The sequence below is a fragment of the Scyliorhinus torazame genome, chromosome 9, assembly GCF_047496885.1.
Source record: "Scyliorhinus torazame isolate Kashiwa2021f chromosome 9, sScyTor2.1, whole genome shotgun sequence".
Taxonomy (NCBI): Eukaryota; Metazoa; Chordata; class Chondrichthyes; order Carcharhiniformes; family Scyliorhinidae; genus Scyliorhinus; species Scyliorhinus torazame.
This window is the reverse complement of record NC_092715.1, coordinates 244,403,318-244,418,935: the sequence shown is the minus strand read 5'-3', so window position 1 is coordinate 244,418,935 and position 15,618 is coordinate 244,403,318. Positions and strand designations below refer to the sequence as shown.

The following is a 15,618-nucleotide window of genomic DNA, read 5'->3' as shown; positions in this document are numbered from 1 at the left end:
AATATCATTAGACACTTTTGTTCAGAACAATGGTGTGTTTTCATTGGTTATCTGTTGTGCACCACATCTGGGTCTAGGAGCCGCATAGAACTTTGAGATGTGTTCCCTTTGTTCCGCCCACTGATTTCTTCTATTCCGAAAGCATTAATCATTTTGTATTCAGCAATAATTTTTTGCATCTGATTTTTTTCTTGCTTGCAATCTAGCTCAATGCCCTCACTTGGTTCCATTCTGTGTCATGTGAGAGTACCTTTAAGAAATGGGTGTTTAGGAAATGTACCTTTAAGAAATAGGTGTTTATCAGTGATGTCAGAGTGTGGGTGGAGCTGAGCTGTCTGTCAGCTTTTTACTTTTGTTTTTGAGCAGGCTGCAGGGTGTGTTTTAGTTTTGTTTTCAGTGTTGGAGCTGAAGCCAGACCAGCAGGTGTACTGCTGTTCTCTCTGCCATCAAAAGACTATCTCTTGATCATTTGGTGAATTCAGAATTATAAATGTTTTCAGCAGTGACTTTAACCGAATGTGCTTCTGATAAAAGGTCGTATGGATGTTAAAAGGAAAGCTGATAGGATTACTTAGTGTTGTAGTTTTTGGAGGTTGTATTTGAATTGATGGTTGCTAAGATGTTCACTATGTTTTAAAAAGGTTAACTTGAGTTCATAGAATAAACATTGTTTTGCTTTAAAAAATACTTTTCCATTTCTGCTGTACCACACCTGTAGAGTGGGCCGTGTGTTCCCCACACCATAATCTATGAAAAGGTGTGGGTCAGGTGAAGTCCATGATACACTTTGGGGTTCTCTAATCCCTGGCCCATAACATCTGTTAGAATCATAGGTAAGTTTTCTGACACGCTTTGGGAAGGTGTCAACTGGAATGCACAGTTGGTCTGCCAGTATTGCTGGCAACTCAGGAGAAAAGTCTCTTTGTGTGCCAGTGTTGCTTGCACCCATAGCCCTGGCTTGCAATGGTTGGGGAGGGCCTGTGGTTATGGGGGCTTGTTGGGGAATCTTGTACCAGTTTGTGTTCTTGTGAGGGATGGGAGTTTTGCCTTTGTTTATTAAGTTGGTTCCGATTGGGGGTTTGGTTGTTACGGCTATTTATTTGTCCTCATCCCGGGTGAGGGTCACCCTGCTACCTGAAAAGTTGACTAACGGGAGCGAAGTGGTGAGGGTAACCACTGCTCGTTATTTTAGTTTCGTTTTAGATAATGAGCTTGGGGGTTTTCTTTTGTTTGGAGTTAGGAGTTTTTGTTCATCTTTTGGTTGTGAGTGTTTACTTGGGAGGGGAGTGGGGGAAGGGAGGGTTTGCTGACAGTGACTACAGCCTGTTCTTTGTTTTGTCCTGATGGGGGGTTGCATCTTGGGTTGGCTCGATGCCTGCACTTTCTAAGTAGTTGCTGGATTATTTCTCTTGGTGGAAATGGCTGACGTGGGAGGGGGTTGGGGTGTGGAAGACCCTCAATTTTCGGTTGGTATCATGGAATGTAAGAGTGTTGAACAGCCCAGTTAAAAAGGTCAAGGATATTTACTCATCTGAAGAGTTTGAGTGCCCATTTGCGGGTCAGGGACCAGACAGGTTTACGGAAGCGTTAGGTGGGACAGGCATTCCACTTGGGCTTCACTATTAGGACCCAGAAGGCTCCAGTTTTGATTAATCAAAGTGTTCTTTTTTCGTCTGCTAAGATCCTGGCGGAGCTGAATGGGAGGCATGTGATTATAAGTGGGTCTTTGGCGGGCACCTCAATGATCCTAGTTAATGCTCCAAATTGGGATGGTATGGCCTTTATTAACAAGTTACTGTCTTCTTTTTTTTTAATAAATATATTTTATTCAAAATTTTTGGCCAACCATGACAGTACATTGTGTATCCTTTACACAGTAATATAACAATATAAATAACAATGGCCAGTTTTAAGCAAGAAATAAATAATATATAAACAACATCAAAATTAAAAAACAAAACTAAATGGCGACTGCCTTGTCCCAAATAAATACTCTCCAAAAATACAATTCAACAGTCCAATATACAATTACCTATAACAACAACCTATACATATTATACATGTACACTAACATCCCTGAGAGTCCTTCTGGTTCCTCCCCTCCCCTCCCCCCCCCCCCCCCCCCCCAAACCCCCCGGGTTGCTGCTGCTGTCTTCTTCTTTTCCATTCCCTCTATCTTTCTGTGAGGTATTCGACAAACTGTTGCCAGCGCCTGGTGAACCCTTGAGCCGATCCCCTTAGGACGAACTTAATCCGTTCCAACTTTATAAACCCTGCCATGTCATTTATCCAGGTCTCCACACCCGGGGGCTTGGCTTCCTTCCACATCAACAGTATCCTGCGCCGGGCTACTAGGGACGCAAAGGCCAAACCATCAGCCTCTTTCGCCTCCTGCACTCCCGGCTCCTCTGCAACCCCGAATATAGCCAACCCCCAGCTTGGTTCGACCTGGACCCCCACCACCTTCGAAAGCACCTTTGTCACCCCCACCCAAAACCCCTGTAGTGCCGGACATGACCAGAACATGTGGGTGTGATTCGCTGGGCTTCTCAAGCATCTCGCACACCTATCCTCTACTCCAAAAAATTTACTGAGCCGTGCTCCAGTCATATCCGCCCTGTGTAACACCTTAAATTGTATCAGGCTTAGCCTGGCACACGAGGACGATGAGTTTACCCTACTTAGGGCATCAGCCCACAGCCCCTCCTCAATCTCCTCCCCCAGCTCCTCTTCCCATTTCCCTTTCAGCTCATCTACCATAATCTCCCCCTCGTCCCTCATTTCCCTATATATATCTGATACCTTACCGTCCCCCACCCATGTCTTTGAGATCACTCTGTCCTGCACCTCCTGCGTCGGGAGCTGCGGGAATTCCCTCACCTGTTGCCTCAAGTTACTGTCTTCTAATGCTGATTAGGATTGACACCAGCTAATTTTGGGGAGAGGGGACTTAAACATGGTAGCACAGTGGTTAGCACTGTAGCTTCACAGCGACAGGGTCCCAGGTTTGATTCCCGGCTTGGGTCACTGTCTGTGCAGAGTCTGCACGTTCTCCCCATGTCTGCGTGGGTTTCCTCCCGCAAGCCCCGAAAGACGTGCTGTTAGGTGAATTGGACATTCTGAATTCTCTGTGTACCCGAACAGGCGCCGGAGTGTGGCGACTAGGGGATTTTCACAGTAACTTTATTGCAGTGTTAATGTAAGCCTACTTGTGACACTAATAAAGATGATTAATTTGTAATATACCCTCGAGTGGACCAGTCTCAGTCTGATTCCATGAAGGGTTCCAAATGTATTATAGAGCAGATGAGGGAGCAGATCCATGGCGGTTTGGTTTTGAGCCACAGTTTGTATCTTGGATTTGCTTGTTTTAGAGGGCTCCCACTGCTAGTGTTTATACGAATGTCTTGCGCTCATGTTACTTTCAGTTAAATAGGAATACAAGGCAGGGTTGTCCATTGTCTCCGCTTCTGTTTGCTTTGGAAATTGAATCATTGGCCATTGCATCAAGACCTTCAACTGCGTGGAGGGGGCTAGAGTGGGGAGGGAGCATAGGATCTCCTTGTATGCAGATGATCATCTTTATATTACAGGGAGCCTATCTGGGGATGTTGCCTTTTTGCCTGGTCAGACCTAGCTTTCGTTATCTGGGAATCCCGAGTGGCCCATGACAGGGCATCGCTTAATTATGCCAGCCTGGTTAATGGGGTTAGAGCTAACTTGTGGAAGTGGGATAACCTCTCCCTGTCCTTGGTGGGCAGGGTTCAGACGGTTAAAATCAATGTCCTTCTGAGATTTTTATTTCTTTTATAGTGTCTCCCCACTTTACTCCCCAAATCGTTCTTTGCCAGAGTCAACAAGATAATAGCTTCCTTCATTTGGATGGGCAAGAAAGACCCTGAGGTTTCTTAGAGAGATAATCAGGTGGCTTGGCTTTATCTAATTTGTTATTTTATTACTGGGTAGCTAATATTGAGAAAGTACTGGGGTCGCTCAAAGACCAAATTTCAAATGGGGACAGATGGAGGCGAGCTCTTGTAGTGGTTTTAGCTTGGAGACCTTGGCTTCTTGCAAAATTTACCTCTGGTCTGGTAGTGGTGTCCACTGTGCGGATTTGGAGACAGTTTAGACAACATTTTAAGTTTGGCTCCATGTTGCAGGTAACCCTATTTGTAGGAATCATCTCTTTGCACCAACGGGTTTAGACTTGAAGTTCAGGATATGAGAGAACGAGGGGCTGGAGAGATTTTGGGACCTGTTTGTGGAGGGTACGTTGGTCGGTTTTCCAACTCTCGAGTCTAATTTATACAGGTATGTTCAGGTACATGATTTCTTGTGTGAGGAGATCTCTTCATTTCCCTTGGCTATGCCAATGTTGTGATTAAACATCGTGAGCAGTGACATGATTAATCTCCACACTTGGTTACTGCGGTGCTCTTTGGGTTGACCATCCATCCTCCAATCCGAGAATTTATGTTCATTGTGAAACCTTCATCTTAGCACATATTGAACCCTGCTCACCCATCACCCCCGTCCTTGCTAAGCTGTATTGGCACCTGGAAGTTCTAAGACTGCCATACTTAAAATGTTTCTCCGTTGCCTTGTCTCTTCCTGTCTCCTTTAAGCTCTAACTTGGTGCCTATTCTTCCTCTTCAGCTAAACTCCACTCCCCACCCCGGCTCTGGCTCACTGCTACTCTCTAGAAATCCCTTCCAACTTCTGTCAAACACACCTCTTTGATCACATTTGTGATCACCTTCCTCATATTCTCCTTTTGTCGCTGTTCTTTTTATTTTACTCTTACAAAGCATCCATCTGACACTAAAGACAGACTGCAGGTTTCCACTAAAGAGGTGTGTCTTTTATAGCTGTCAAGAACTGTCCATTTTGGGCAGCACGGTGGCAGTGGTTAGCATTTTGCCTACGGCGCTGAGGATCCAGGTTCGAATCCCCACCCTGGGTCACTGTCCGTGTGGAGTTTGCACATTCTCCCCGTGTCTGTGTGGATTTCGTCCCCACAACCCAAAAGATGTGCAGGATAGGTGGATTGGCCACGCTAAATTGCCCCTTAATTGGAAAAAATAATTGGGTACTCTAAATTTATTAGAAAAAAAAAAGAACTGTCCATTTTTTCGCAAGTACAGCAACCACGACTGATGTATTTTGGGGGGAAATTTGTGGAACGTTTTAATTTTAGACAACGTGGTGTTGAATTTAAATATCATTGCCTTTTTGTGGCTGATCTCAAATAATTGTACTTCATCATAGGAGTCTTATCTGTGGTGTTCATGGAACCTTAAAGTCGTTTGCACATATTTCAAATTTGTATTGGGCCGTAGCTTCTGGGTACCCGTTGTACAGAAAGACCTCTTTGCCCATGACCTAGTCTGTGATTTGGTTAAGAGTAGATCTTGTGTGCTGTACCTGTGCACTGACGGGAACAAGAGAGTTTTATATTTCTGTTTTCTTAACTGTACTTATTAGCATTTGCAATTCTGCAAATGTAAGAAATAATCTCAAATTTTGTAAGTCTTCAAACTTCCTTGATGCTCTGTTAAATGATATCATTTTTATGTTTAGGTGATGAATGCAGTATTGGGTCAGCTACTGATCTCACTGAAACCAGTTCTATGGTGGATGGTGACTGGACTATGGTCGATGAAGGTTTCTCCACACTCAGTCTTACACAGTCTGAACTAGAATATATATCAATGGAACTGGCCAATAAAGGTCCTCGCAAGTCGCAGGTTCAGTTAAGGTAAGTCATTTGCTGACAGAATTTTCTTTATAAGTCCAAATCCATCAACTGCAAAATTATTTCCCAAACTCCACGTGAAAGCAGGTAACCGAGATGCAAGGCTGTACTTTTGTCAGACTCTGCCATCACAAAATGTAATTGAGGTTTTAAATTCCTCATATGCCAGGGTCCTGATTTGCCCCCCATCAGGATTCAAGGAGAGTATTACAGGTAATAGTATATATAAATGATTTGGAGGAAAATGTAACTGGTCTGATTAGTAAGTTTGCAGACGACACAAAGGTTGGTGGAATTGCGGATAGCGATGAGGACTGTCTGAGGATACAGCAGGATTTAGATTGTCTGGAGACTTGGGCGGAGAGATGGCAGATGGAGTTTAACCTGGACAAATGTGAGGTAATGCATTTTGGAAGGGCTAATGCAGGTAGGGAATATACAGTGAATGGTAGAACCCTCAAGAGTATTGAAAGTCAAAGAGATCTAGGAGTACAGGTCCACAGATCACTGAAAGGGGCTACACAGGTGGAGAAGGTAGTCAAGAAGGCATACGGCATGCTTGCCTTCATTGGCCGGGGCATTGAGTATAAGAATTGGCAAGTCATGTTGCAGCTGTATAGAACCTTAGTTAGGCCACACTTGGAGTATAGTGTTCAATTCTGGTCGCCACACTACCAGAAGGATGTGGAGGCTTTAGAGAGGGTGCAGAAGAGATTTACCAGAATGTTGCCTGGTATGGAGGGCATAAGCTATGAGGAGCGATTGAATAAACTCGGTTTGTTCTCACTGGAACGAAGGAGGTTGAGGGGCGACCTGATAGAGGTATACAAAATTATGAGGGGCATAGACAGAGTGGATAGTCAGAGGCTTTTCCCCAGGGTAGAGGGGTCAATTACTAGGGGGCATAGGTTTAAGGTGAGAGGGGCAAAGTTTAGAGTAGATGTACGAGGCAAGTTTTTTACGCAGAGGGTAGTGGGTGCCTGGAACTCACTACCGGAGGAGGTAGTGGAGGCAGGGACGATAGGGACATTTAAGGGGCATCTTGACAAATATATGAATAGGATGGGAATAGAAGGATACGGACCCAGGAAGTGTAGAAGATTGTAGTTTAGTCGGGCAGTATGGTCGGCACGGGCTTGGAGGGCCGAAGGGCCTGTTCCTGTGCTGTACATTTCTTTGTTCTTTGTTCTTTGTTGTAAAGACTCCAGCATCTATCTGTATGTAAAATACCAGATATACTCCTGTAAAAGCCAAGCCTAGATTTTCAGAGCCCCAAAAATTCAATTAAGATATAATCCCTATAATCACATCAGAAACCCAATTTGTTCATTAGAAAGCTATACTCGCTGTATTTCCTCCAGTTCCTACTTCCTAATTAAGATAAGAAGAGTGCTGATCAATTTTTTCGGGGGTGAAACTGACAGAGAAGAGAATTAAACAGCACTTGTGGAAACAAGATACAGGGACCAACTTCAAAAGTGACTATGAAATGAATGGAGAGCCAAACCAGGTATCCAAATCCATCGGCCTTCCTAGGAGGGGAGGCTTTTTAGGCCTTACCTATTGAGCCCTTGTGAATGCTGACCCCTGCATCAATGGCTGAGGGCTATCAAAGGACCCCTACAGTGCAGAAGGGGCCATTTGGTCCATTGAGTCAGCACCAGCCCTCCAAAAGAGCACCCTACTTATGCACCCTTCCTGTAACCCCACTCACTGATCATGGCCAACCCACCTGCCCTGCACATCTTTTGACTGTGGGAGAAAAGCGGAGCACCCGGAGGAAACCCACGCAGACACGAGGAGAATGTACAAGTTCCACACGGGCAGTCACGCAAGGTTGGAATTTTACCTGGCGTTCGTCAGCAGTGCTAACCATCGTGCTGCCCATCAATGTGACATTTTCTAAGGGCATGGCCCTTCCCTTGCCTTCCCTACTCGTATGTAACATTGAAACCACAGTGGCCGCTGATGTTGACACGTCTTCTCCAGGGGTAATTAAAATGGAGAGAGAGAGAGAGAGGCACAGATGGAATAAACAGCTGGTGTGGGCGCACCTTACCCCATTCTTTTGAAAGCAAAGTTAAGTGTTCCGGGCGGATGCGCATAAGTTGAAAAGTAGCCCCTCAAAAACATGATCTGTGTCAAGGTTGTCTGGTCTATAAAAAATCATTTTTGCATGGGAAAAATGATAAATTAATGTTGAAGAATGCCACACTGTTTTCTGAGCTAAATCAAGAATGACCTAGCAGAGTATCGGGAGTGGATCCCAGCTTGACCATCAGGCAGTGAGTAGTGCAAGGAGGGCCATAAAAGGAAGAATAAAACTACTTTGGAAGCTCTGGGAATAACTGTTATTTAATATTTTTTAATGATAGAATTTTGTCTTAAAGAATGCATTTTCAGCAATATTTTAAGTATGTATTCTAGAATAATTGGTTTCATTGAAGGTTGTTTGAAAGTGATGGAAATCCTGGGGTTTGGGGGATAGCTTTCTGCAGCTACCTGTGTCAGCACTGTGACTGGATTGTTCTGTTCCTTCAGGTATCTGATGCACATTTTTATGGAAGCAGGCTGTTTGGAATGGTGTATAATTATAGCACTTATTCTCCGAGATTCTGCAGTGATAAGCCAGATAATCAGTTCAATCCAACACTCCGAGATTCCCATGGATATTTTGCAGGGTATAAAAGACGGGATGCTAGCTGTGGATGGATGGGCTTCTGCAGACTGGTAAGTGAAGTATTGTAAGATTCAGCACGACCAGTTCATAGCTGCATTTCAGGATGAGGTAGCTTCAAATGTGCTTTTGCTTATATTAGTTTTACTTTAGTACACCAGAGTTAATTTTTTGATTAAGTCAAATTGTTGGCCTTGAGAAGGTGGTGATGAGCTGCCGCCTTGAACCGCTGCAGTCCATGTGATGCAGGTACACCCACAGTGCTGGTGGGGAGGAATCTCCAGAATTTTGACCCAGTGACAGTGAGGAAACTGCGATATATTTCCAAGTCGGGATGGTGAGTGGCTTGGAGTTATGGCTGCATCTCAGTTAGAAGTTGGACATCCTAGCTGATTTTCCCATTGGCACTAATGGTTATTCTCTCACTACTGCCAATCCTCCAGTTGAGGTTATGAGTAGTATCCAAGATGTTTTGCTCAGGTATTCACTGACTAGGCTCAATATGTCATTCAGTTTTCCCTCTGAACAGGCTGTTTTCTCTCAAAGAAAATCTGATAGATCAATTAGTTTTTCTTCCAGAAACCCTAGTGCAGATTAAGTGATGGGTATGCTCATCTCCTATCCAGAATGTTCAGGTCCAACTCCAGTTCCCCTCTGCACTTTAACGCACTCCTGGTTGGGAGAGAGGCAAAGCAGCTGACTCGATCACATTCGCCCCTTTCTTGCTGATCCTGAACTGCCAATGAGTACAGGTGCTCTGTCATTCTCTCGAACCATCGTACAGGATAGTCTTATGGTCATGTTATTTGGAAGCACGCCAAGTTTAATGGGAATAAATGAGGAGAATTGATTAATGCTGAATTGGGTCAAGTATGCCTCGTTTAAGCATTGACAAAGATTATTATATGCAGGTATTATCAGTAAAATTTTGTGGTAAAACTTACAGATGACCTCCGTAATTTACTAATTCTGTGATCTCATTATGTATGAAATGACATTTGGCCTTCTATCTTTGCTTCTGGACTTTCAAAGATAGATAGAGTGGGTCTTTTAAATGGCCCCAAGGTTACTAACTGCATGGAAAGTAATCTCTGGAAATGCTCGTGTGTCTGTATTGATTTGTTTGTGTGTAATGAATAGCTGAATAAGTATTCCATTGATCTGTAGAAGTCACTGCAGTGAGAGCAGAACTGTACTGTTTTATTACACATTGAATTTATTTTCCCTTCTCATTTCCCCACCCCCACCCCCAACAATGCTGATTTAACACCGCCAGCCCTGGATACAAGCCATTTCTCAACCGCATAAAACCCATGCTGCAGAAGTTGAACGAGGTCACAGAGGAGCAGATTCAGCCTGAAGCTTTTCAACCTTTGAGCCGCCTGAGCATATCAAAGGCAGTGGAGCCCCCCAGCCCATGGGCAGAGGACAGTAGAAATGCTGCAGGTCACCTTAATAGCCAGGGCGATGGCGGTGGCAGTATCAGCAGGCAGGAAGAAGATGGCCAAGGAGAGGAGGAAGAGGAGCAGCTTGAGGATGAAGGGAGTTACGAGTGTTCTCTGTCGTGAATGTTTGTTTTCAGACCACTGCAGTCCAAACTTTATAGTGACAAACGGATCAGTGCTGCCTTGTGTCAAGTGTTGTGCACATGTCTTGCTGCAGAATTGTGGAGAATTGTGTCCCGGGTGCAGGATACAAAATCAGCCTTCGTGTTTCACACTTCCAAAAATAAAAGTGACATTTTGATCACTGGCACAGACACTTTCTTCAGTAAGGGATCCCCAACCCTGCGATTATCTCTGTAAATACCAGGATTATCCTCCTGTGCTCCCTGACCTAACGTAATGCAACAAACTGTTACAATCCTTGGGAAAAATCAATTAATGATGGTGAAGTTTTCATTGAAAAATGAACAGCCTCTGAAAGCAATTAGATTTTATTGCTGCATTTACAGGTACTTGACTCTGTACCACAAGTGCCTTTGCAAGATGCTCTGCTGTGCTTTAGGTGTGTTTAGATAATCCCTCTGTTCTGGCATGAGTGGGGGAGTCTTGTAAAGGTGCGCTCTCAGGACAGAACAGAACTAAGTGCCCCAAATTTGCATTCATTTCTTTTTAAATTCAGTCCAGAGAGTATTAAGGATAGTTGCTGTACAAAACTGCACGTGACTTGGGTAAAGGGACAAAATGCAGACAGATTTATTCAGTGACTGTTACTTGAGAGATTGAATAGCTGCGCAGTTGGAAGTGCTGCAATGTTTTTATATTTAAATAACTTTATTTTTAAGCGGGTGTGAATTTTGAGCCTAAATATAATTGCAAGTTCATCTGCCGTGATTTTTCAGTGCCCATAGTGACTTAGAAATTCTTCCAAGGCTGAATGTAGTGACCCGAGAAAATATGTTTAACCACAAAGCGCCCTTTGCATCATTCTGTATTTTGACATTCTCATGTTTGGAAGGATAACTAAGACTCGTGCTTTGTCACGGGAACTTGTAAATTGCAGAGCTGTTGTAAAGTGGTAGGAAACAATGAGATTTAGTTTAAAAGGACAGTATTACTCCCCGTTAAGTACAATTAGCTTTTATTTTTTTTACTATTTTTTTTTTTAAGTGTCCAAGTACATTTGAAAGAGAAGTGCATGCACATTTTCTCAGTTTCTCCTGTAGGTTGCTGAGCTCTTTCCTCAGTGAGAAGTGGGGTATTTGTAGAATGTGATTCTCTATTGTGTAAGATATTTAATTTTCACTTCACTTAGATTGGATTAATCACCACAGATTTCAGCTGCTGAGGTGCATGCTACCAGTGACGATGCCTTCACCGCAAGGCGGCAATGTCCACTCTGCTGATCTCAAGCTGCTGGCTGGGTTGTTGGGGACTTGCGTGGCTGGGTATAGTTCCTTGATGGCATTTCCTAGTGGTAGTGTGCTTGTATGTCCAGGGGTTGGTGCTTGCCATAATTGGCCTGCAAAGAAGGAATGAGTCGCTGTTAAAGCTGCAACCACTTTGACCACCAGTGCTGCATGTTTTCCTTCATACTATATTCGGGTGGATGAGTGCGCATGTTTTATGGCAAATTTAGTTTCTCACCATTCCATTCATGAGAAGTTCCTGGTACCTGCAATTCCCTTAACAAGGGTTCAACCTTGCACTCGTAGTCCATTTGGTGATTATCCGCCTGGAATCCTGTTGGAAGACATATGCAGAGTCTCTTTGAGGTTGGCATGACTCCCAAGACGATTTCCATAGTGGTAGTTCATCAGACTCCGTAATCCAATATCTGAGCCAGGTGGATCTCAGTGCTCCAAAGGAATGTTGAAGACTGACCAGGTATCCTGTCTTACTAATTGAATTGAGGGCTGAGAATCTTTCCCACTTGTGTGGAGAAAAGCCAATGAATGCTCTTATGGTCCTGGTTGGAAAAGCAGTGGGATGTTTATCAATATTTCTTGCCATTCTTGACCAGCAATTCGCCTGCTTACACTGAAGGACCCCTAATCATTGGCTGTCGCTGGACTCTCTGGGCTTGAGCAAGTGAAATGTGGCTCTCCAAGGCAAAAATGTGCCTTCATATTGGGCAAGCAGAAACTCCTATTATCGACTCGTCGGTGGTTTGGCGAAACTGATGGATTTCGAAGTAGGGTGCACAATAGTCTTAACATGACCCTCCTCGGGTCTTTGGCAAGACAGCTGCAGGTAGCAGGGACTTCCACAAATCGTGCTATTTGGCGCAGCCGCTTGGTAACTTTGGTTCCCCAATCACTGGATGATTTACTGTGACAGATCACTAGTCTCCTTAATTTAAAAAACAATCACTGCTTACATGGCATAAGACATGTGCACAACATGTATGCGAGACTGTGTTCAACTAATATTTGAAACCTGTTGTGTTGGTGCTTTCGGAATTGATCTTCTGTTCCCAAGTGTTTTGTACAGACCTTTTTCTAAAAATGAAAAGTGCATTTCGGATTCAGTTTGATGTATAATCACTAACCAAGCTGCTCTTGCAGGAGCTGCTTATATTGTACAGTGTTCAAACGGAACTATTTGTTTATGCATGTGCTGCATGAGCCCACAGTAGCTGTCAGGCTTTAGAAACTGTGATGCTGATTGAACCTGACCTTGGTACCCTGTTGTAAGATCCCTGTTGCAAGAGCTTTGTATGACTTAATTGTAAAATAAAATACCATGGCTTTGTAGCGGGGGAGGGCTGGAAGAGACCCTTTTTATGAAAATTATGCATCATCGGTCAGACTATTTTAACAGGTTTGAGTTTAGAAATGCTTTTATTTATTGCTTTCCAAAAACGAACTCGAGCTTTTGTGCTAGATGCAAAAGGTATTTTTGTGTAAATATGATTAAAGTTATGTAATCATGTGTTTATACTTGCTAGTTAGGATCTGGCAAGGTGTACATTAAATATATGAACAGTAACGAGCAACATTCTTTCTAATAGCTTTTAATAAAAGCTGTCATAACTAAAGCTTGATTAAGATATTGATCCATTTTCAAGGGAACAAACCCGCACATTGATTAATTTCCTACTCTGAACTGTTGGACAGTAATCTGTTTGAACAGAGTGCTGCAGTGTATGATCTTACGTAGTGGTATTGCCTTCATAGCTGTTTCCTTGCATCTTAATGCAGATTTTAAAAAGTACCTGAAGCAGTATTAAAGGACAAAGATAGCATATATTTGTTACAGTGCAATTTGAACAAAAAATGTTGCTAATTTTATACAACAAAAATTGAGTAGTCTATTTTTGTAGCTAAACTGAATTTAATTGAATTTTTGATGTGGACCAAATTTGTAACTTAGCCCTAAAACCGTAACTAGCATACTAATTGTAACTGTATTGATCACAAGCTCCGTTTAGGCCTGCAGGTTAATGATGGGTTAAAAACAGAATTATTTAAGAGGGTAATTATCTCCTTTAAAAGGGATTTTTAAAAAAATCTTTATTTTGATTAATGTAATCCTAGTGACTTGAGGAATGCAGAAAGGAAGAGTTGAGACTGGATTCATGTTGTACATATACAATGCAATCAGACTGACTGCCTGTTGCAATACAGATATTAAACAGTGGGCATTGATTGGTTAATGAGCCCCGGGAATTGGCTGGGCTAAACTGAGGCCAGATTGTTAACTAAATTTGAAGTTTATTTGGGCATCATTAGTACACACACTACAAGGTTAATTATGCTCTGGACTATCTTGTCTGTTTTCTGAGCAGTGATGTTTCTATGCACTGTGTAATACCTTCATATTTAATTGTAGTATTATGTTTAAAATTGCTTAACATTTGAAAGTAATTTTTTGTAATTCTTTTCCACTAATGTACTCAATATTCAGTCATAAAAATATATATATATTTACAAAATTTGCTAACATGACCATAAAATAACTGAAGCATTAACTTCTGACAACACCACCAATCTAATTGGAAGCACACTGCAGATCTAATTGGGAGTAATCCAAAGAACCTTTAAATTGACACAGTAATACCAGTGTTAAGAAATTTCACCAAGGTCCTAAATGTTACAAATGTGATCTAAAGTCATTTTTATAAATGAAATAAAAGTTTTAAAAATCCAATGGTAGAACACCTTTTCTTCCCTGTAAAGTTTTATTTTTCTTGACACCTATTAAATGCACAGACAAGATTAACCATGGCACATTTTGCCAGTTGAGTATCTTCTTTGTCTTAGCCTAACCTCATCAATGTCTTGGCAACATGGGCATGAACCTATGATTATTCCTGCAAGAATCATTGATGGAGTTTCAGTGCACAATGCTACCTTGTGACAGTTCCTATCTGTACTACTATCAGAAATTATTTGCTGTTCTTGTTTCCTGTCACATGTACAAATTCACAGCAATAAACATTTTTGATTATGTAAGCGTTTTTCTTTCCAGGTGGTCCCTAAAGAGGGATGCTTATTTTATCTCTGGCTTGGTTCATGGCACATATAATAATAATCTTTATCATTGTCACAAGTAGGCTTACATTAACACTGCAATGAAGTTACTGGTTACTGTGACAAGCCCCTAGTCGTCACATTCCGGCACCTGTTTGGGTTGACCGAGGGAGAATTCAGGATGTCCAATTTACCTAACATGCCCGTCTTTCGGGACTTATGAGAGGAAACCGGAGCATCCGGAGGAAACCCACGCAGACACGGCAAAAACGTGCAGACTCCACACAGACTGTGACACAAGCGGGAATCGAACCCGGGACCCTGGCACTGAAGCTACAGTGCTAACTAATGTGTGTGTGTGTAGTAAGGCAGCAGTATTTAATCTGCAAACTGTCTCTAGTTTCACGAAAACCTATGCTGTTCCATTTTTATTTAATAAATTTAGAGTACCCAATTCATTTTTTCCAATTAAGGGGCAATTTAGCGTGGCGAATCCACCTAGCTTGCACATTTTTGGGTTGTGGGGGCGAAACCCACACAAACACGGGGAGAATGTGCAAACTCCACACGGACAGTGACCCAGAGCCAGGATCAAACCTGGGACCTCAGCGCCGTGAGGCCACAGTGCTGCCCACAGTTCCATTGTTTAAGAAAATTGCAGAGATTCGTATCAAAACCTGTAAAAACTCGAACTGTTAAACAGCATATTGTCAACTTTGGGATGCTGAATGTTGATTTTAGATGATGCCAACTATAGAAGCAAGTTGAGGCGATTATAACCTCTGAGAATTTGGAGAAGCTTTTCTGCAAATCCGTGAGATCATAGCTGATCTGAGACTTAACTCCATGTACCCACCTTTGCACTTCTCCCTTAATGTCCTTGGATAACAGAAATCTATCAATCTCTGATATAAAATTCTGAATTGATTTAGAATTTTTGTGGAAGAGAGTTCAAGACTTTGAACACCCTTTAGGTTTAGAATATTTCCTAATTTTACTCCCGAAAGTTCTAGCTCTAATTTCTAGACTAAGCTCACTAGTCATAGATTTCCCCAACCTGCTAAAATAGCTCCTATTTGTTTTGTTTCATTCAACCAAGTCATCCCTTAACTTTAAATTACAGGGAACATCATCCAGTTTGTGTAATCTCTCTTTGTAATTTAACCCTTGGATTTCAGGTATTATTCAAGTGGTAAGTAACCTATATACCACATAGTTGTCAGGCACCACATAATTGTCAGGCAATGACTATCTCCAACAACAGAGAAT

At 42.5% G+C, this 15,618-nt stretch overlaps 1 protein-coding gene across 2 annotated transcripts in view; it reads left to right on the top strand.

The window, feature by feature from the left end:
• ric1 (RIC1 homolog, RAB6A GEF complex partner 1) overlaps positions 1-14,326 on the top strand; it is a 210,029-nt gene extending 195,703 nt beyond the window's left edge. For both annotated transcript variants that reach the window (XM_072517226.1, XM_072517227.1), the window contains 3 exons: positions 5,581-5,758; positions 8,297-8,485; positions 9,709-14,326. In XM_072517226.1, the coding sequence (XP_072373327.1) occupies positions 5,581-5,758; positions 8,297-8,485; positions 9,709-10,000 (659 nt within the window). In that variant the 3' untranslated portion in view covers positions 10,001-14,326. The remainder of the gene's footprint in view (positions 1-5,580; positions 5,759-8,296; positions 8,486-9,708) is intronic.
• Positions 14,327-15,618: the final 1,292 nt, after the last annotated feature.